Source organism: Akebia trifoliata, chromosome 13 (assembly GCF_017979445.1).
Source record: "Akebia trifoliata isolate Shusen 1 chromosome 13, ASM1797944v1, whole genome shotgun sequence".
Lineage (NCBI taxonomy): Eukaryota > Viridiplantae > Streptophyta > Magnoliopsida > Ranunculales > Lardizabalaceae > Akebia > Akebia trifoliata.
The window spans coordinates 3021371-3044700 of NC_141387.1; the positions used below are offsets into that span (position 1 = coordinate 3021371).

General features: G+C 37.5%; 2 protein-coding genes across 3 annotated transcripts; one reads left to right on the forward strand and one right to left on the reverse strand.

Annotated features, from left to right (window-relative positions):
- The first annotated feature begins 1759 nt into the window (after positions 1-1759).
- On the forward strand, positions 1760-5474 carry LOC147387328 (Pentatricopeptide repeat (PPR) superfamily protein). The gene is made up of 6 exons (XM_086420914.1): positions 1760-2081; positions 2188-2267; positions 2547-2646; positions 3078-3221; positions 4505-4717; positions 4919-5474. Exons 1-6 carry the CDS (start codon positions 1989-1991, stop codon positions 5108-5110), a joined length of 822 nt encoding a protein of 273 aa, XP_086277040.1. The 5' UTR covers positions 1760-1988; the 3' UTR covers positions 5111-5474.
- Positions 5475-6560: 1086 nt separating this feature from the next.
- On the reverse strand, positions 6561-21802 carry SDG2 (SET domain protein 2). Of its 2 annotated transcripts, none has more exons than XM_086420912.1 (20): positions 21552-21802; positions 19149-21338; positions 19004-19060; positions 16725-17930; positions 16248-16621; positions 15584-16153; positions 15370-15470; positions 13967-15026; positions 13783-13854; positions 13588-13698; positions 13397-13497; positions 11804-11903; positions 11625-11720; positions 11141-11308; positions 10885-11010; positions 10695-10748; positions 8510-8757; positions 8305-8413; positions 7896-8198; positions 6561-7135 (listed from the first exon to the last, which is right to left on the reverse strand). In XM_086420912.1, the coding sequence occupies exons 2-20, from the start codon at positions 21226-21228 to the stop codon at positions 6959-6961; spliced, it is 7113 nt and encodes a 2370-aa protein (XP_086277038.1). In that variant the 5' UTR covers positions 21229-21338; positions 21552-21802; the 3' UTR covers positions 6561-6958. The 2 variants fall into 2 exon arrangements, with proteins under 2 accessions (XP_086277038.1, XP_086277039.1); XM_086420913.1 differs by having other exon boundaries at positions 21526-21802.
- Between the last annotated feature and the right edge of the window lie 1528 nt (positions 21803-23330).

Below are 23330 nucleotides of genomic sequence, written 5' to 3' on the forward strand. Positions count from 1 at the left end.
ATAAGTGGGTTGAATACCTCTAACTCTAAGAACCATTTTTCCAAGCTATAAAGTGCAATCCAACCATTTTTCTAGATCCATTCGCCTCTGTGAGCTTCTCTCAAGGGTTCAAAAGAGAGATGAGATGGGAGATATCTTTGGAGACGAAAGGTCTCAATGGATTTAACCATAAAAGTGTATAATTCTTTAATTTGATGGAGGGCATACTTATGCCATTAAAAATTGAACGGTGCTTACCTCAAAAAGCTATCAGCATTAAGCTTTCTAAAGTAACTGAAAATTTCGGACAAAAATTCAGCTACGTGAGCTGAGAAATCACGCGAAACAAACACGCTAATTATTAATATAGTGATGAAAATTATTTTTTTAAGCAATAAGCACTAAAAATAATGTTAAACAAACAGCCTCTAAGGGTTCCATTGATATATCATCACAAGTGTTTATATCTGCTAAGTTTTATAAATTAAAAAGTTGGATCTTAACAAATATCTCTCAAATGCATGCTTTAGAAGAATTAGTAACTGCCTCATAATCTCTAATTTCTTCTTAAGATTTTCTGATGTAGGATAAGAAGAAATGATAGTCATCCTCTCCAAAACGATGGCATTCTTCAACAAGAATTTTAGAACATAGAACTCGGACTCCTCGGCAACAAACGCCGTAAATTTAACTTCCTTGAGATGAAACAACATACATTGAAGCAGCTCTTCAAATATCCAACATTTGTTGTTGTTGGCGACGAACTTTTAAATGAAAATCAAATGTTAAAACATTAATGATAGATCAATGATGCAACCAGCAAAACGTTAAGCGCTTAATGTCTTACCTTATTGAAAACAAAATATTCTAGATTAGGCGAGATTTGGACCAACTCCAATAATATTCTGACACTCAAATAGTGGAGTCCCTTATCGAGCTATGAAATGTTGGAAGATGGGTTAAGAGATCTTTTGCATTAGAGAGAACCTTTGACATGATAAACATTAGAGCAACAAAACATAATTTTCAATTATCTTTAGCACAAGCCCTGAAATATATACATATCTTTACAAAATCCCATGTGCAATTGGAAAAGAGTTGTTGGGTCTCACACTCATCTAAAAGTACAACGTTTGAAAAACAAATAGTCTTGAGGCTTGATAACGAAATCCCCATTTATTTTCAACTTCACAAGTCAAAGGAGACTAAACTCTTCAACTCTACACCTCATGACCTTTGATATCCATTCCATTAAAGCGAGATTTATCAAATTCTTTGTCAAATTTCTGTATAATCATGTCTTGTTCAAGCAAAAAGTCCTATCCACAAAATTTATGAATTTTGTCACATTTGCTGGATTTGAATCATTAAAACTACAATATTTAAAATTGATAAAAGGGTAGAGAAGTCCATATATATCTCCATCTTGTTGATAAAAATGCTGGTAGTCACAACTTGCTCTATTTAATTATTGGAATGAAAGAGAGGATGCGATGAACAAGTGAATTAGGTAATTTTTTTTTTTTATAAATGAAAACTAGTGAGTTTTACATCATCGAGTTCGACAATAAAAAGTGGGGAGCTCGACAAAAACAAGAGACCAGTAAGAAAAAAAAAAATTACTAAATAGATTATCAAGTTACGCCTCACAATTCAAGGACTTTTAAGAAAGAAAATCCTCCATCAGAGATCTTTAAGTAATTTTCTCCCTTTTTTTATTTTTTTATTTTTTAATGTTTGTTTGTTCTCGAAGAACCTGAAAATCCTCCACCATAGGAAAATATTGGGCCCTCAAATGATGTTTGAAGCTCTCATCAAACGAACGGCTGAGATGGAAAGATATTCCCTATAGATCCTCAATGGACAATCTTTAAGAAAGATACGAATCTCTAGAAAACTGTGTTTCTTTTCTTCCTCCTGAGTCCCAAGTTCCATCTCAACCTAATGCTTAGAAAGCAAAGCTCCAGTCTTGCTGTGGAGATTTGCTGACAATTTCTCCTCAGTTAAAGATGACCCAATTGGGATTAGGGTTAGGGTTCTCTGGTTGCAGAGATTTTCTTTTACAGAAGCCAAAAGGGTTCATTGAGCTTGTACCAACAAAGGTAAATTACTCCAATTACAGTCGAATCAATCAAATTCTCGTAGAATTCTTGAATTTAGTTGCTATTAATCTTCTAGGATTTTCTTCGCATTTGTTGTTATATATAGGTTACAAGTGTTCGACTCGTAAAGTGTTCGAAAGACCAGAATCGAGGATTGGTTCCATCGAAAGCCAACAACCTTGACAAGTTAGTACTATTTTGTTCTACCTCACTTCTTCTGCTCATCTCTGTTTCAAAAATCTTCCTTTCTTAGTATTTAATTTGGGTCTCTTATAATTTGTTCTTTAATGTTAGATAGTAGTTTTAAAATGAAAAGTAATATTTGCAGATTTTGTAGTTCAGTTTGTCTCAATTGCTTCGGCTTTTGGTTATTTCGGGCCTTAAAGAAGAGTAATAATGGCAGATTTTGTAGTTCAGTTTGTCTCAATTGCGTTGGTTTTTAGATTATTTCAGCGTTTAATGCAGGAAATTGAACAACACGAAATCAGGGAAAAGGGAGCATCACTTGTGGATGAAAAGAGATTCAGCTGGATCTGGGCAAAAGGCCCTTAATCTTACCCGCATTGTAAGTTTGTTCTCCGTGTTCTTACCAATTTATAAGATGGTAACCGTGTAGTTCACATGTTTCGATTTTGGCCGTTCTTTGATACCGATCATGATTGTGTTCGATATATATGGTGTTTATAGTCATATAAAAACATAATTTGATAAGTGGAAGAAACTCTATCACGTCATATGGTATCCAAGAAAAATTATGTCCTTTAGTTATTGTTGCTTTTTCATTCTCAAATCTGCAATATTCAACGAGGTATTAGTTGCTCATCTTCATTTGAAGAATGATAGTCATGATATATTAAGGTCTTGGTGCTATATTTTTGTTTTCTAATTTGCATTCTTGAATGTGTTATTTTCAATTATTTAAGCGTTTGTTCAGTTTTTAGGCGACAAAGTTGCATGGAAGAGTTACTCTCTGTTTTTGAACCTTGGAATATGCAGGTTTCAGAAATTCCTAATGAAAAAGAGGCTGTTTATGGAGCGTTAGATAAGTGGGCAGCTTGGGAGACTGAATTTCCACTGATTGCAGCAGCAAAAGCTCTCAGGATTTTACAAAAGAGAAATCAATGGTTACGTGTAATTCAAGTATGATATATGGCTTCATTTCTATATGCAAACTTATTAAGCCTGTCTTCTTTTGTTTTGTGTGTGTGCAGAAAATAAAATTTGGATCATATTATTATGATTTGGGGCTTGGTACAGATAATAAAAACCCCACATGTATGTACCATACCAATTAAAAATATTCTATATAATACATAATGACATTAATGGTTTTTGTAAATTCATATAAAAACTACATTAGAATATAGTTGGATTTTCCCAATGGTTAATACAATGTAGAAGAATAGTAATTGACCAATCATTGGCATTCTCCTTATGGTTACTCTATAGCAATCAAGAATTCTCAAATCAGGTAAATTAAAAGTAGAGTAGAATGATGATGTTAATTTCACGGAGTTTCTCATACCCATAGTATTAAATTTTGGCATATTTACCTGAAATATTTCATTTCCACAAGTTCTAACACGAAGACAGATTCTTTTTTTATAGAGAATATTTTGATGAATAGTGAATTTCAACTGAAATATTAAATTTTAGGTATAAAATTCTTTAATGTGTTCTAAGCATACTAGTACGTCTATATAAACACGCACACAATCAGCCATGTTTTAATTAGTTGGATACATTAGTGATTTATTCCTACTTAGTTTAAAAAATAAGTGATTTATTCCTTCATTAGTAATAACACATGAATGCAATACTTGATAGCTTCTTCATTTCAATGTTTTACATATTTAGTTGTATGTAGTTAATGCAAGATATTATTCTTATTTCCGTTAAAGTATTATTATTTTTCATTGTCAGAATACGAATACTTGTGAGTATATGTAGCAAAATGTTGTTGTTCTTCAATTTCACACTCCATGTGGTTGTTTATTGTGGGCTTAGATCCATAGCTCAGTTGGCTAGAAACATTGCAAAAAAACTTTGAGGTCGTGGGTTCCAGTCCATCTTACCCATAAAAAAAAAAGGTTTTTTTTATTGTATTTTGATGACTTAATGAGTTTGTTTTAATGCCAATTTTATCATTTCCTCAAGGTCAATGAACATTTCTTAATTACTTCTATCATTTTAAAAAATTGTATTAATTCCCACACTAATCAAAATATTTCCATTTCCAGATTAATCAAAATAGACGCTGAAATCGAAATTTAATATTTTGCTCATACCCATATTTAATTTCTCCTAGCTAGGTAACCGAGTTTGAGCTCATATTGTAGGTCATAAGTCTTGCGTTTTCTCATTTGCAAAGTTTGGTCTGCTTATACAGGTTTTTCTGTGTGCTAATCCTTACGACATCTCAGGTGGCCAAATGGATGTTGAGCAAAGGTCAAGGAGTGACTATGGGAACCTATGATGCACTATTATTGGCATTTGATATGGATCGAAGAGTAGATGAGGCTGAATCTTTATGGAACATGATTTTGAACACTCATACACGCTCTATCTCAAAGAGATTGTTTTCTAGGATGATCTCCTTGTATGATCATCATCACATGCCCGATAAGATAATAGAGGTAACCTCATCAATTGCCCATAGTCATATAAAATTAACTCTTTTTGTTGTAAACAGTTTGCATAATTTGCTTAACCTTAAAATTCAGTTAATTATCTTTAGAACCTTGAAATGTCTTATGTAACATCATCCATAAGTCTAATGGAGAATCCAAGAAAAGCAATAAACATGGTTCTCAATTATATCTTTTGAGAAAACGCAGGTGTTTGCAGACATGGAGGAGTTGGGAGTAAAACCCGACGAAGACACTCTCAGGAGAGTGGCTCGAGCATTCCAAAAATTTGGCGACGAAGAAAAGCAGAAACTGGTGCTGAAGAAATATCAGAATAAATGGAAGTATATGCACTTCAATGGAGAACGAGTTAAAGTAAGAACAAATTTGTGGGATGAGTAAGTCGGAGTTTAATCAATACAATGGGAATTAAGGTCGGACCATCAGTGTCGTCATTGCTGACTGTAAAATCAATCAGATTCAGGAATCAGACCCTCTTGTCTGGGGTTTTCTTTTGGACATCCAAAGTCAGGGAAGAGAACAGAAGAATGTTTCCAATATGGGTCTCTGTTTGCTACATCCCATGCTTTCTAACTCAAGATATTAACTGTTTTTTCCTCCTTTGCTTGTGTTAAAATGCATAGTGGTCGATGAACTGAAAATAATATAATGTGTAACATAAAAGGAAGAACACTCTTTCAATTGTACCTAATGATGTATATTTGTCTTGATCAGTTGTATTTTATGAAAATTTACCTTCCATTCTCCTAGCTCATCATGATCACTTCGCTCTCCATGATAGTTCTTGGAGAAGGAAGTAAGGAAGTTCAAGATACTAATTTCATGAGACTTGATCGTCGATCTCTAACGAAGATTTCCATCATATCTTTGGGAGTTGACCCAGACAAGATCACTGACTTTTGCTGTGGCTAATGTCCCAATCAGAAATCAAAAATCCTGTAAACGTTACTTAAAATTAATTTTCCATACTTTTCTGACTTAACCACATTTTTCCTAGGACCTAGGATGTCAATTAGTTCCAAATTAGATTATACTTGCCCATTGTTCCAATAGAATGTTATAGGTTACTCTGATACAAATCAGATTGAAAGTTGACCTATACATGAACTACTGGTTGGAAGCAATTAGTTGGTCGTTGTGATTACTACACAACTTAGGGCGGAATGAGGCCAGATATGCTCGGCAGTTAACATAGATTCAGGTATCCATCTTGGATCATGATCTAGTAGGGCACATGAACATGAGAATGCAGCATATTAGCACCCCTTTAACCTGAGAGAAGAACATATGAGGTTTGTGTATATAAACCTACTAAGATGATCATTTCTAAATTCCAATCCAATTGTGATGGTAATAAATCTTGTTGATGTAACGGGGGTCATGGCTTTGGACAGTATTGAATCAAGGAACAATTTTGTTTAACCGAGATCCCAAATGTTTCAATGCTTATCATGATGAGCATGTAAAACTTGTTGATGCTTAAAATTTTCAAACATTGTGCTCACACTCACTGTTAAATCACCAAAACTGCCAGTGAGTTCAGCATGTTCTAGCATAGAATGTTTGAAATTCCTCCTACTGATTTATTCGCTAATTGATCCATGATTGCCTAACCTATCAGGGAACTGTGTTAAATTGAACAACAGCAGATGCCCTTAGATGTAGCCAACCTTCCTCATATGTTAGATTTAGACCAAGCAGAAACAAAAATCATGAGAAACTTGACCCTCAGTAAGGATGATATGATATCAGTATATCAATTATTTCCCCAAAATCAGCAGTACAAACTGTTTGAACTTAGTTTTGGCATCACAGGAAAGAAATTGAAATCTCAAGAAAAAAATTAGCTTTTTTTCCTTCGCACAGAAAAGGCAAAGCTAATCTATAACAATGTTCTGATAATGGGTTATAAAAATATTTGGAAAAAACAAAAAAACCAAAATGTAAGATCAGGAAAAAAATGTGGATGGCAACCTTTTAACCTTTTTTTCCCCTTTTTCCTTGGAAGAAAAAAACCAATGCTCTACTACTGAATAATGAATACAGATTACAAAGAGGAGAAATAAACTGTACACAGGAATGGGAGAAATTGTTTTGAAATGATTACCAACTCCCACATTACAAGGGGTAGCTGTGACATAAAATGGAATAATCATTCCAAAACATAATGGGCGAGTCAAATTAATAACCCACCCATGGCACTGCCTCACACAACCATGACAGAATCGATCACCTGTCCCACATGGCCTGGAATATAGGAGCTCTACTCTTCAACCAATGCACCATATCCTTGTCTAGTGATGTCTTATTCACAACAGCATCTAGCATCGGACTGCCAAAAACTACTGGGGCACTCTTGAATGACCATATCCTCTCCTTGGGCCATGGTCTCTGGGGCTGCTTCTCCTGGTAAACCAAAAAAAAAAAAAAATGGAGTTCAATAAACACACTAACACAAAGCAGACAAAGCTCGGATAAGCATGCTCTTGAACTTCCAAAGCACCTGTGTTGCAATGGATACATAGTCCAAAGCACCTACATCTAACTAGTCCATTTAAACTATCAAAATCTTGATTGGGGGAAAGGGGGGACGAACTGCTATTGGCACCCCAACTTTTTCTTATTACACCCCAATATAAGAAAAATAGTCAATGACTGAGAATAAGTAAAAGTTTGGGTGCCAATAGAAACTCCCTTCCTCCCTCTTTTGTTTGGATTTCTATTTGTAAGATTTAGGATTTTATATGAGACCCTAATCTTAATTGTAAACAACTGTTGAAGTTGTTTGAATGTGTTAATAATGCTTTGTAATGTTGGGGTAATAAATTGAACCAAGCTTTTTTAATGTTTGAGTAGTCTTTAATCTTTTGATTAGGGTGTGATAAATAATTTAAGAAATTGTGGTGTAATAAGTAAAGTTGGGGTGCCTGTAGCAGCTCTAAAAAAAATCCATAGATCAGACATTAAGACTATACAATGGGATCAATTTTTTGTAATGAAATTCCCTAGTGGGGCATATATGGTGGTCACAACCCCAGTGCATGCATAGCACATGCGCAGATAGAACAGGTAAATGGGATGGTGGGTAAGATTTACATGCCACCTGCATATTCAAAAATAGAATAAAGCAAATAAGAAAGAATCATAAAATTATGAGCAAACTGACCATTCTTGACAGCATAAATCTGACAGTTCTGGGACCATAAACACGTTGCCGTGATGGCTTGTGGGCCTTTGCATAGAAGGAGGCAATGTCAGGCAACGACAAGCAACCTCTTCTCGCTCTCACTAGGCTACAATCTGGCTCGGGATTGGTCTGGTTATGCCAATAAATCAGCTGCCCCAAACAGTAGTTCTCACCATATGTCTTGCAATACTCCTTGAAACCTGAACCCAACTTATCCGAGTACTTGGCGCCCAGGTCAAGAGGACTAATATAAACAGGCGGAGAAGTTACAGTCTTGTACTCCTGCAAGCAGAGAGCTCTCTTTAGTCAAAGCAAGAATGTCATTTTACAGGGTTCCAATCCTAGTCTCTCACCATTTCGAAAAGTCAGACAGAAAATTTAGACTCACCCGGACTCTAAAGAAGCATTCTGTGTAAGCATATATGTGGATCAAGTCAGCAGCGGCATCATTCCGGCACTTGTATGTGCATGGAAGATTCCGAACCTCATCCCTCAACCTTAATTAGCAAGAAAAAGAAATTAGTAAGAACCACAACTACTACCAGGTAGTAAGAGAACTACGACAAAAAGAATCAAGCGCTTGTGCTGCTCACCATAGTAAAGATTTCTTAAGTTCTCTCCGGATATCATCAGAACCTGATGGGTCGTGAGCAAGAATCCTGGACTTAAGGTCATTTAGAGCGTCCTCTTCCATATGAGGAGCCATGCACTGAAGTAGTTCCTCAACAAGTGATCCCTCCCCTTTCCAGAGGAGAGAAACTACTGCTTCAGGATTCAGCTTCTCTAGTGGGGGTGGAGCTTTCTTTGAGTCACCAAATACACATCTCATTACATACCTCACCTGTAATACGAATGACATTCAGAACAAGGCCAAGTGATCCCAAAGCTTAATCTATGCAAGAAATTGAGACATTAGGGCTTCAATTCATAACATTCAAAAGATCCGAAACAACGAACAACATTCTTAAAGCAGAAAGAAGATAGAAATCAAGTAATCACTCGTTTTTCCTTCAGTAAGTAGGTATCTTATTTGCTATTTAATAGATGGGAAGAGATTATCCAGAGTAATCATAGTCATCTTGATGACTTATGAAGCAGTAATTTGTGGAGGAAGCAGCAAAAATGTTGGAAGCAGGAATTGGAGAAGAATAGAGATTTGGGAGTGGGACCAATCTCCGTTTTCTTTTGCGAGAACAGCTCCATCTATCACTGCTCTAGCAAATTATAGCATGGATTCTAATATAACCTTCTAAAATGAAGCACGTGGGGGTTGGAGGAGAGAAGGAGGCCAGGGGGGTGGGGGGAGTTTTTTCCTCCCCCTTGATAAATAGAGTTCCCACGGAGTCGAACAAAACTTTCTTAAATTGGGTTATGGCATTTCAGGAAGACTCTTGCATGAGGTTGTATATGCCATTGTGTCTTTTGTTGTTTCAGCTCAGTAGATGGAGGATCTTTTATTTCACCAGGACCAAGCGGATTACTACATTTCCACAATCAATCTAGCTCATGGATAGATTAAGTTGCTCTTGTCCTCGCAATTCTCTGAATACATGATCCCTGACTGGACATCAGGCCCATGACCCAGACTTATTAGGAGTCCAAATTTGTTAGGAGTTATTTCCTTTCTTAATTTTATTTCTGTTTTAAGTTTTTAATTAATGGGGACAGATTAGACTTTTCCTACTTAATTAGGATTCCAGCCACTTAAATGATAAAAATAGAATTTTCTTTATTTTATTAAGTCCCTCTTCAGCTAGGGTGGGTTGGTACGATGGAATAAAGAGTCACAGCTTACTTTAGGAAATTTTTGTAGTTGGTTTCTATTTTAGGAGTTAAGAAAGACTTTCTTTACATATAGCATGTATTTGGATTTATTTACAGAGAAGTGAATGAATGAATAAAGAATTTTCATTTTTTTTAACAGAAACTCCTATAATTGGTCTGAAGCCAAAAAAGTGTGGTCTGAGCCCATTATTGCCTTGGAGTAATTCCTTGGTAAGTTAATTCTCCTTCTTACTCTTAATTGTCTTCTTCTTTATTTCTTCTCTCTCCTATACATTCTGTTTCTATTTCTATTTTCTAGTTTTCTTCAGCCAATCAATCCTCCAAAACCCTACCCTTGCTGTCCATATCCTTCTCTTTCATCTTCTTCTTCTCCTTCACTTTTTATTTTCTGGGTTCGATGTCTGAACCTAACTAGAAACCCAGCAGACCCAGTAACCCTTTCTGAAATTCCAATTCCAGCATTAAAAATCTAAGCGAATTGCAACTGAGATCCAATCAGAACAGGGAAACTTAGCTGCTGACCTTACTCTACCAATTAACCCTAATTTTCATCCTCAAAAGCATCATAAGCCATTAACCATAGGCTGAACCTTCTGCCGCCATTTTCCCAATCCAAATCATCCATATCTTGGCCAAACTTACCCTACCCCTTTTAAATCTACCAAACTACTCAGCCCTTAACCTTTTCCCTCTCGTCCTGCATCAGTGCTCCTAGGGCATCTTTCCCTTGTAATAGATTCATGAAATTGTTGCAAGCTAATTCCAATTATACAGTCAGCATGCAGTATATTTTTTCATAAATAATGTTTCTTATGTAACAACAAGAACAATATGGTATCTTCATGCAGGATACAATTTACTGGCATTATGCTATTCAAAAGTTGTCAATTGTTTCAGTCAAAGATATGTCAAAAAAATGTGGTCCAACCAATTTATATTGGATTTTATTGAAAATAACTAGGATTTATTAAAAACCATAATAAAAATTGTCACCTTGTCAAGAGTCACAGACAAATTCTGAAGCCTTTGGTTGTAGACACCCTCAGCCTGCCTCATGCAAGAAAATAAGAGATGAATATTCATTTAACCATAAATAAACTCACGTATACACCTACTACACACCCACATACACATACACGTGGCCACGCACATTCAAACAGTATAAAATTGCAGAAATCATCACCTGAACGTCAGCATCACTTTGCTCAACCTCAAGGCAAATATCCGAGAAAAATTTCCTCTTCTCCTCCATATTATACCTTAGAATCTCCTCGGGAAGCTTCGTCTTTTCGAAATTTATAAATCTCACCTTAATTAAAAATTTACGTCGATTGTGTCAGAAACCATACTGAAAATGTTAACTGACAGCTAACAATGAGAAGGCAAACTAATTTTGAAGAAGGAAAAAAAACTATGAGAGGCTAAACAAAGATACGCACCAGACGAGCTGAATATGCAATGAGCCAATCTGGCAAACCAGCAAGCAAACAACTGCCCAAACCAGCACTTCGCAGATCAACATAATCTTCTTCAGAAACAAAATTCAACTCACAAGCCTCTAGCATCAGCTGATGGCGGTTCAGCAAACCATGGCATTCCTTCAAGACCTGAAGGATGTTGGAACTCCAGTTAAAAAAAGAAATATAAATATAGCATCACAAGGAAACTGAATCAAAAGAGGGCAAATATTCAATTGATCGTCGCTTCCAACAACAGAATACTGGTCATGCATGCCTTTCAGACTTGGACTGTCTAGGCAGGGCAACAAAAGATCCCCCTTGAAACTGTTTATACTTTTATAGACTTCTGACAGATTATTTTTTCTCAATCTGTATTCTACTGCAAAGGATATTGATTCCATATCTATAACACCAAATTAAGTAATAGGGATGCTGCTGAGAAACATTGTTTCCGAGTTCGTACCTTTTGATAAGCCCCTTCACCAGTCAGATTCAAATAGCTTCCCCGGCAAACTTGGCTGCCACACAGACAAACAGATGCTTCATACTCCTCCTTACTCTGCAGCACAAATAATTAGCATTAATCATTGAGAAATCATCTTCATATGATGTAATGGAGGGTCACAGAGAGAGGATACACACCTCCGTTACCGAGTTGTAATCGAAAGTTATCTCTTCACCATATCCAATCGGCCTTACAGTATAGACTCCAATCTGGTACTGACCATTTACAGCAGTAACTCTGTTTCCATAAAGTGGATGGTTAAGTAGAGAATTTACAAATGATGACCATACAATTCATACCGATTTCACAAAAAATTACTAGATGTGAAATTACTAAATGTGATTGGGCAATTCCTCTACTCTCCTAGCAAGGGAAAGAAAGTCCAATTAATTAGTGGCTATATACGTGTGGTGTTTAGGTGATTGTTTAAATTAGAACCAAGAACCAAGAGTTAAATAAGAACTACAATGTCTTTTTATTTAATTGCTCAAAAATTGAATAACTTCATAATGAACTGCAGGTGTAAAGTGATCAAGGCCATCAACAAAAGATAGTTGGTCTCGCTGAGAATTAAACTCGACTGCAATATTACTAATTCTTTGTACTCTTCGATATTCTATGCACATCCCTCTCTCCCTTCCCCACATAGTCTTAGCTAGGAGAGACAGGCACCATGGAGTTTTAACACCAATCAAAGGTAATTGACAGCTATGCATATAGCTTATATTCCCATGTTTCATGATAGGACGAAACACATTGAAGTTGACTACCATTTTATTCATGAAAGGCTTCATCATAATATTAAAACTAAAGATCAATTGGCAGACTTGTATACTAAATTGTTGGGACGCGATAAGTTGACTTATATTTGCAACAAGCTGGGATTTTATGATATATATTCTCCAGCTTGAGGGAGAATGAGTTAAGTTCGACTCCTCCCACTTTCTCCATTCTTTTCTCTTCTCTAAACCATAATTCAATCTTCAACCTTTCCTATGAAACATCAAGGTGCAGCTGAGCACATCTGACACAGATCTCATACTTGGGGTTTGGAAATTTTGGGAAAAAATCATCAAAATTAGAAAAAATTGGGAAAATTTTGTCTGATGGTTAAGCTGGACTTGAACTCAAGACCTCAAAGTAGCTTTGCAATGTTTCAAACCAACTGAACTATGGAAAAATAAAAAATATATATATTTCAAACATTACACATTTATTATAAGTTCTCAATATATCTTTCAAGCAAAACATATCATTAAATATTTAACATGTACATGAATATAAACCATACTTCCCATTCTCACTAGTCACACCGTTGCCAGACCAAGAGGAGAGAGGAGGAGGAGAGGGTAGCAGAGAGAGGAGAGAGAGTTTTAGCGCTTAGGCTGAGAGAGAGGGGAAATCAAGTGTGTTTGTGTGTGTGTGTGTGTGTGTGTGAGAGAGAGAGAGGGAGTGAGATAGACATTTAGGATTTTTTTTTTTTTCGATTTTATATCATTTTTTAAAATAATTTAAGTGGAAACTTTTTAATAAAAAATATCGTGATGTAAGCAATGAAGGGAAAAGGCCGTGATTAACTTGCAACCTTTTCAGTAAGTCACTGAATTTGATGACAATGCTCATATCCATTTTTATTCATGTCAAAAGGTAACCAAATGGGATTGAAGGACCCCGGTAAAATGGGATAGAAACAACCAATGACAACAAAAGTAAACAACAATAAAACTTACTTTGCTTCGCAATTAGGCCGGCATGAGTGACAGATTCGGCTTGCATAGTTTGCCTTGTGCATGGCATCAACAACAACTAAGTCATACCCATTACGGTCACCCTGCCAAATAAGAAAAATAACTAAATGAATTCATAGACCTAGAGAAGCCAATGATCATACACCATACTCGTACACCTAATGAAAAAAAACCTTTGGTCTCTCCAAATATATGTTGTAGAACTCGGGAGCCGGATCTTTATTGTTTTTTTGCAAAGATCGAATTCCATCCTGCTTCTCAAACCATTTCCAGGCTGGATAAACCTAAACACATTGGAGAACCATGAAACATAAGTGTCAAAACTTTTTTTTATGATAAGTGTCAAAACAAAAGTCGTTATACCATACCTCTCCCAAGAACTCTACAACAAAATCGTCATCTCCAAAACCTTCTTCTTTGTTGCAAACAACTCCAAGCCCCTGATCACCACATTCCAGAAAGGTCAGTGTCGATAAAAGTGAAAGGAAAACAACCCACCCCATTTGAAAGACGGATGGAAAAAAGTCAATAGCGTGTGCAGGATAAGCATACCTTTCTGTAAGCAACATAATTGTCCTCAGGACGACTTCGCATTGCCTTCAAGATGCCCTGACACATTTTCATCATGCGTTTGTCACCACTTTCTTCATAAGTCCTTTGAATTTCTTCAACAACGGGCTGCAAAGTATACATCATAGGGGCATTTCCACTACCAGTAAAGTGCCTGACTTTCATATTCAATGTACGCAGAAGCACATCTTCGATAAACACATGCTTATCTAGGAGTGGCCAATCCAATTCTTCTGGCATGGAATCAAGGAGAAGATTATGTGTATAAGGATCTATACCATAGACTTCCTGTTCTAGGACCTCTTCTCCAAGCTGTTTTCTAGGTTTGTAGTCCTTCACTTCAGGGATTACCATATCCGACTCCTCAATGCCATCTTTCTGTGCATTGAGCTTCTCAACATAATCTTCAGGTAAAGAAACCCGCATCTTACGTTGCACTTCCTGCTCATCTGCTATGATAACATATCGATCAATGACTTCATACTTCCGGGTGACAGGAGGAACAAGGCTTGCTTTTGTCATGCGAGCACCCCATTCACGGTCTTCAGCCATAGATTCTAAAGAATCATCTTCCGTAAAGTATTCACCTCCTAAATCTTGCATTCCACCTTCTGACCGAAGTTCCAAGTCACTTTCTGTATCAGAGGCGGTAGTCTCGCCATCAACCCTACCATCTTCAGAAGACCGGTCAGGGTCATCAGATGTTTCACTTTCTGAACCTAAATGTTTCTTATTCAATTTGGATAATCGCCTTCTAATTTCCCTATCAGATGCATATTCTCCATAATCTCCACTACCGTTGACATAGGTGGTGCCATTACTCCTACTCAAGTATTTTCCTTCACTCATTATTTTATTATAGTGTTTATTTTTATATTTGGAGGCTGTTGAGCAAAACCCGGCTGGTGAATTGTCCTTTAACATCTTCATCATCTCATTTCTTTCATGGGAGGACTTAGAGTTCTCTTCCAAATTTGTGACAAGACGGATAAATAACATAACGATATGATTCATATCACCAGCATCACCCCGATTTTTAGCTCTGCATTGATGCAATATATGAAGTTACAAAAGGAAGGAAAGCATTAAAAAAGAAAAAGTAGCACAAAATAGTACAGAAAAACCATGGCAGCAACCACAAGTTGCAGAAACAATAGCATAGTTAGATAATATTTTTATGAGCAAGTTATAAAACTTGATATCTAGAAAATCATTATTAGAGCTTGGATATATAAAAAGAGAGCCAAAAAAAAAAGATCAGTCTCACTTCAATATAGTCAGTTCCAACATCTATAGAAAGAACCTCAAAAGCATCTTTTGCCATTTAATAGGGGACTTCTATTGTTATTTACTTCAAAAACATCAAATAGTAAAAGAAAGTTTACTTTATAGCATCCCGACACATTCGACTGATATCCTCCTTCACTGAGGTCAAGCCATGGCCCATATAATAACCATTTTTCATCCTATCTTCAATTTCTGCAACCTGAAAAGTTTAAATTTACAAAAACAAATTAAGATAAATACAAGAGTTCAAATGCTAAGTGTAGCAGAGTGCACTCTGTCATCATAAAGAAACTTAAAAGAGGTTACTCATACCTTGGGTACAAAGAAATTGAAGGTATTCTCCTTCATAATGTCCTTTAGACTGAAAGCAAGGAATTCTTCCATCCTCTTATATCCATTTTCTGATTTCCGGCGAAGCCACCGCCTCATGTGGGCATCCCTCGAAAGAAGAGATGAGGACTTTCTGGCATTAAGTAGCTTCGTACGTTTGTAAAAGCTTTGTCTGAGTGAACCACTAGCTGAAACTCTACCATCCAAAGCAGAATAATGATCAAGCGAATATCCCAGCTCACTGGACTCATCCAAATTACTACTCGAGCCCTTGGAAGCCTTAGAAAGTGTGAGACTTTTCTCTGTAATCTGTTTAAGGCTCCTTATCTTAGAATGTGAATCCCCAAAAGTCTTGGTCTCCCGCAAACTATGGCTATTTATCCACTTTACGTTCTGAAATTTGTGCGTCAACTCTCTAAACTGGCCGCAACCTCTGATATCTATAGATGACATACACGGGAACAAATGGAGAACTTCTGCAAGTGTGGTAGCACTAATATTGGTGCAGCCGATTAAGATGATTGACGTTATCTTTGTTTTATTATAACCATTCTGCAAGGCCAAATTAAGAGAAAGATTGAAGTTAGGGCTCAGGTGAATATCTTGATATCCAGTATAACTATAACCAACCAAAATGAGAACATACCATGATCTTCTGAAACATGGAATCAGTGCAGTTGGGGCCTTCAGCTGACAAGTCAACCTGTCTGGAAATATCTCTATAAAACTTGACCGCTTCATTCCAGTGCTTGCAAGTAGAGGCAGAGAAAACAAGGGACTTCATGTTGGCCCTCAGAAAGTAGAAAACTCGTGCTAGAATATGACCTTTCAGCAGACCCCAGCTTTCCATCTTGGATCCAGAACTCGTGCTATTTTCTTCGCCAAAAGAAGCATCACCGCATAAATCTTCAAAGGAGTAATCATCCTTTTGACCTGTCAGTAGACCATCTTCCAAGTAATCTTCTTGACTATCATCACCCAGCATACGAGCTCTTTTACCAGCACGAACGCGATCATCATCTGTTACGAGAAAAAAACACCACAAGAATACCTTTGTAAACATACAAAAGAGGAATCCTCAGAATGGGATTAGAGGATAAGTTCGAAAGAGAATTTCACATACCTGATTTTCGAAAATTGTGCATCAAGTCATGGGAGAGTAAAGAACTCTTTGTGATCGATGAAGTAATTGTGTGTTTCTCCAGCTCCTTCTTCGGCTGCTTTGCATTGATCCATGGATCCAAGACCTCATTTATAGCTGCAGCAAACTCCCTGCTCTTGTAAGATTTCATGACCAACTCATGCAGCTTACCTCGTGTATACCCAATGAATTGTGGATGAAAGCTGTGAAACGAATTAGTACCCGGGTTGACCGCACCAAGAGTACCAACCTCAGAGTGTGAGAGAGGAGCCGAAGATGAATCGGTGGCGGGACCCACTTTTTGTTCTTGTGCAGCAGTAGAACCCAGTCTAGCCGAGGTAACTGGAACCCAAATGTTATCGAATTTCCTAAAGACACTTGTATGCTTCTGGATGATACCTTTCTCAACTAAACCCTTAAGGTCGAAGAAAGATGAGGGTCCATGTTCATGGCCAGCCCCATCGAGGTAGTACCAATCACCCAAGTGTAACTGTAATTCATCTACCGTGCAAACATGGTCTTTTGGGGTGTTAATGGGTATTATACATTTTTGCATGCCCTGCAAGTCTTGGTCGCTAAACCTTTTGGATCGAGAAGCACCTTCTGCTAATGAAATCCTTCCATCAATACTTGAAGAGAACGACCGTGAAGATCTCGAAGAATGCCGTTCGTTTCCTCTAACTGACATCCGAGGCTCGGAAACAGTATGGGCATTGACCACGCACGCATTTATCCTGACCACTGGAAGTATGGTTCCTTTCATGCCCCTCGTAACGAGTGGTGGCTTGATTTGACTCTCTTCCGGCAAGGAAAAAGCCCAAGATGGTAATTCAAGCCTTCTGCTGCACGAAGGGTAGTACAATTCATCTTTCTTATGCCACCGAGGGTCTTCGTACCCAGACTTTGGCATCAGACAAAGTGGGTAACCATTGTTGAGAACAAGTTTCCTTTTAAAATATCTATCTTGAATGGCTTCATCATTCCTCCTCCAATCACTGCCTTTGCATGACCATTGGCCAGAAAATAAATCACTAACGTCACAATTGGGAAAGGCATAATCCTTATTACATGGCGCAATTGACTTGGATTCTGAAACTTCTTGTGATGTAACCTCCAAGGATCTACTCAACTCCTCATCTCTTCGATGACCATATGGCTCCCCAATACCTTGTCGAAATCTTGTGAAACCTGCACATGCACGAAAAATAGGTTATTCATCACGAGATAAAAACCAAATATGTGCATCATATTTTTAGGAACTAGCATGAAAATAGTTACATCCAGAGGATCAATGTATTACGAAAATGGAATTTGAAAAAATAAAATTTGTAGTATTTTGTATTATACAGTGCTATTAGATTAAATTAGTGCTTCAAATTTGAATATAAATTTTATTACTTATGTTATAAATATTAATATGGGAAAAATGATTCTTCCAGAGAAGTTTTCATTTCTCCAGAGAAATATTTTTCATTTAACGCTATAATTATAAAGTAAAATGAGATGTAAACGACAAATATTTTGTGCAAGAGGTGACAGTCTCTCTGAAAAAAATCAATTCCTTGGATCAAAAATAAAATAAAAAATAAAAAAACTTTGCAATATTAGCACCTTTGTTAGAATAAACATAATACAACAACCAAGGGTTCAAATTCTAACCAGAAAATACGAAACATAATGTTACTACACAAGATTTACATAATATTACATTCTAACAGAGGTATTTGACAACAAGACAGCACGAAATTTCAGGCTTCTTTGATCCGTTCTCACCATGGAGCATGCATCTGCTTCACCCAATAGGATAATCAAACAATACAATAGACTACTTTTCCAGACCATTTTATCAAAGATTCACAAAGAAAAGTTAATTGGATGGCCAGGTTCCCCAATGAGGGTGAACATTATGCTATCTGGTGAATGCTCCAATGCCCCTGTCCCCCACTGCGCATGTGGGAATGTGCACCACAACGACATCTCATAGAAGACAAAGCATGAAAATTCATAAAGTCTGCATGGTACTGCACAGACCTGGTATCAAACCCCATCTATACACTTACACCTATCAAAAAATTCATATCTGAATACATATGTAAGAATGCAATATTACATTATTCAATCAGTGTTCATAAAATTGCATGTAAAGGGCAATCCAATATAAGTGGAGTATCAATTCAAAACAGCTCACAGATGGCAACAGTCGTTCCAAATCAACAAACTGATGATAATAATTAAAAAGACAGCCAACGGCCAGGATTTACCTTCAGAACTACCCCATTTTTCCCATTCCATATGTTCAAACGTCATGTGCAAAACTTCTGCAGGATTACAGATATCCAGAAATCAGCAAGAGAGTCAATATCTAAACTGCAAAAAAAAAATAGAAAGAGAAAAAGGAAAGCATACCGCCAACAGTCTCAAGTTCCTTCCCCGGAATAACAGTGTGACCTTTTAACAAAGCTGCAACCCTTTCATCAATGTGGAGGTCTTCCAAGTTCCCCAATTCAACTGCATTGTCATTAGAGTGCAACAGCGGCTGCAACGAAGCAACAGATGATGGTTCCTCGTCAAGCTGATTACCAGATTGACTAGCATCCCCAACATCAGCCAACACATTTCCAGGAGCCTCGGGAGGACTCACTAGCTGAGTTACAGCATCCGAAACAATAGACTGCAAGTTCCCGGGAACCAATGGAGATGCAGCATTTTCGACAGTAACCCACCAGTTACTCGCTGAGTGCTTTACCAAATGATCTGACAATAGAATTCCTTCATCAACAAGCCTCTTAAGGTCACACAATTTAGAAGGACCTTGTTCCATACCAAAATGATCTAAATAAAACCACGTTCCCGACGTAGAATCAGACACAAATGGGACATGTGGTGGTGTGTCAGATATATCCATATCCTCTTCCATTGACAGCAGTTCTTCAGGGGCTCCATTAACTGAAGAAGGAGGTTCTTTGCAATCAACATTCAAATTTTGTGACTTTTCTTCTTTGAGTGCCTGATCATCGGTGTTACTTTCAAAAGAACCACCACCATTATCTAGGGGTTGTCTAGTTGAGGAATGCCTATGAGAATCTTTTCCATTAGAATCCCTCCATCCATGCTTTTCTCCACTCTTTCGACTACTTGTTTCCCGATAATCATGGGGCCGCCCCCGATCAAGTGGGGACCTCTCTGAGTAACCTGGGGTCCGGTCCCGGCGATCATGATGCCGAGCTCGAAAATGTGGGGACCGCTCGCGAGGAACAGGACTTCGGTTCCGGTGATCATGGTGACGGGCATCGCGGGCCCGATCATGTGGGGACCTATCTGAATGGGCCGGGCTTCGGCCCCGATAGTCATGAAAACGGGCCCGATCATGTGGGGACTGCTGCTCATGATAACCTGGGCTTCGGCCATGTCTATCATGCATTCCTCCTCTAGAAGAAAGAGAAGAATCATAATGCCTTGAAGCATACCTACTGGAGGAAGAAGCCCGAACCGAAGAAGAAGAGTGTTTGTAAGACCTCTCTACTGATGAACGTGAATAGTGCTTCTCCGAGTACCCGGAACGGTTAATATCATCAGAAATCCTACGGGATTTTGAACTGGGATGATCACTGAAATCACCATGGAATCTACGGCTGCTACTCTCGGATTCCGTACCATGCCGTTTAAGCCAACTACCTGACGAGTACTCTTTTCGATAACTCTTCCCATCGCTTCCATCATCAAGAATTTTCGATGCGATCTTTGAATCCCTCTCGTTGTTGGGATCCCACCTCAAAGACCTCTTTCTCCATTCACTCCCACCACTTCTACTGAATTCTTTTCTCTGAGAAGCGTCCTCGTCCGAAAACTTTGTTAAAGGTGGTGTGCGCTCTTGCTCACATTTCCATCCTTTCTTACCAAACTCATCCTTCTCTACTTCTCGTTTCCTTGCCTTTGTGAAACCAAATTCATCCTTCACAACTTGACCACCCCTTCGCCATTTATCTGGGATGAACTCTCCTTTCTCTAATTCATCTTTTCGTCCTCTCCCAATACCTAACTTGGACTTCTCGACATCCCCTCTTCGCCATTTCTCGTGAAAATATTCACCTTTCTCTACTTCACTTTTCCGCAACTTTGGTCGAATGAACTCCCCATTCTCCAATTCTCCCTTTGAGTCCTTCCCCGAACCCAATTCTCCTTCTTCGATTTCATCTTTCCGCGATTTTTCCGATACAATCTCTCCTTTCTCGGCTACTTCTCCTTTCTTCACTCTCTCCAAATCGAATTCCTCCTTCTCCAACTCCCCTTTACGTGCTTTCTCCGAACAAAAATCTTCTTTATCTACTTTCATTTCCTTCTCATGGTTTCGCTGAAGCTGAGATTCTGAAAACTGGATTGACTTTGAAGTAAAACCACCATTGCCGCCTCTGCAGTACGTATCTGAAATCGGAAATCTTTCCATAACATGCTGCGAAGGCACACAGGCGACTCCGCCATCGCCCATGGAAATCCAAAACTGCAAAAAAGAACCCTAATTCTCCCCTTCCCTGGGGCTATCGATGCTCATACTGCAATTTCTTCAGCCGGATCAATCCAACCACCAAACTCGAAACCCTAATTTCCACCAAAACATAACCATAAACCAAATCAAAATTAAACCTTAAGCAATGTAGGGTTTCAGAAAAAACAAGAAACATAGAAGCTTAGAAACACGATTCAACGAAACAAGAAAACGATAAGTTTAAAAATCGAAACTTTTAGTTTCCAATCTAAAATCAGAAAAAACTAATCCAAATCAAACCTGGAATTTTTTTTTTTTAAACTCACAACGACAATCGAAGAGCCCGCTTAAACGGATCTGAGAAAAGGCTTCAGAAGCTTCAACTACAAATCACAAACAGACACAAACTCGCTTGCGTACGGATCAAGAGATTCCATGGAAGAACTCGAACGAATCTCTGTATCTCCTTCAACACTTCTCAATCTTTCTCTCTTTCCTTCTCTCTCTCGCGCGTTCGTTCTCTGTAGTTGTCGCTGAGAGACGAAATCTTTCGTTTCTTTCCTTTTTCTTTCTCTTTCACCCTTTACCCTCACGTATTTATATTCTCGTCCTCGAAATATAGAAATACTATCGAAAGTCATGTATACGTAGAAGGAACGTATATGAAATCGTAAAATTTTGTAAAATATACGGTTCGGTCAGCGGGCAGAGGAAAGATGTCTTGCTCTACGGATCTTGTGTGTCCTTGAGATGCAATGTCTACGAGGAGGTTATTTTTTGTTAAATACGAAAACGTTGTAATGTCGTATATGTAGTTTATTGGTTGGAGAAAAGGGTGTTTTCGTCATTTCAAAGGTCATTGAGCTGGGGATGTTGTGGACTTGTATAATATATTGGTTGGTGAGCCCAAGTACTTGGAGTTTCAACGCCTTCTCCTCCAATGGTCCAATTGCTCTCTCCCTCTCTTTCCTTTCCAAGAATGCATGGTACACTACTATTTGTAGATTTTTTTAAATTTCAAATAGAAGGTAGAGGAGGTAGTCTACACTCACAAAAATAATTAAAAATATTTTAAAACTATTAAGGGAAAGACCAATGAAAAAAATTGTAATCGCGAAAGGAGATGGCAAAGGAAAGTACGAAGAAATGAATGACGAAGACGACGGAGAAAATATGTTGGAGGCGACATTATCAACTATTAGGACTATGTGATTGTTTCACATAGTTGGTTGAGAGTCTCGCATTGGGATAGAGATGCTCGTCGAACCATCGTTTCTATGTAAACTATTCATTCATATTTTTATGGTGTGGTAATATTATAACTCAAAATTTATGCGCCTCTGATATATAGGTAATGTGGATACATATCAAGTGACTATGTTAAAATAAAAGCCAAACCTTAATGGGACATTTTGATTTGAGAGACTCAAAGACAAAGGGTCCAAAAAATAAAAACACAAGCAGCCAACTGAAAAAGATGAAAGAAACTCGCTCTAAAACATATGTTGATAATGCATTATCCATATTATGTAGCGAGAAGACACTAAATACACATAAAATTCAAGAAGTAAATGGTGATAACACATTAAACGAGCAACTACCCGCAAAACTTCATGAACGTATGGTAAAATGATATTAAATGACTATGAACAGCTTATGAAACTTAAAAGAACGATAACTATCTATCAATTTAGATAAGAAGACATTAAACGGTGGATCTCATTCCGACCAACTATAGTTGTGGGGTCTACACTATCATATTTTATTGTCTTTCCTTTTCATTCCCCTTTAATTTTATTATCTTTCCTCTCCTGTACCCCCCATGCCTTTCAAAAGGATTGCAATTTAAAATAGCGTCCAGTTCTTATAGGAACAAGCAATGTCTATGTGCCACTTTTTGGTTGGGGATAAAACACATTGGGTTGTGAGATATATAGAAAACAACTTGTTTAAGAACCCAATGTGTTTTAATGTCCAACCAAAAAGTATCACATAGACACCGTCTTGTTGCTATATGAACGGGCACCGTTTTGGATCTTAATCTCTTTTAATAATATCCCCTCTAACTTTATTATCTTTCATTTTTTATTATATTGGCAAATATT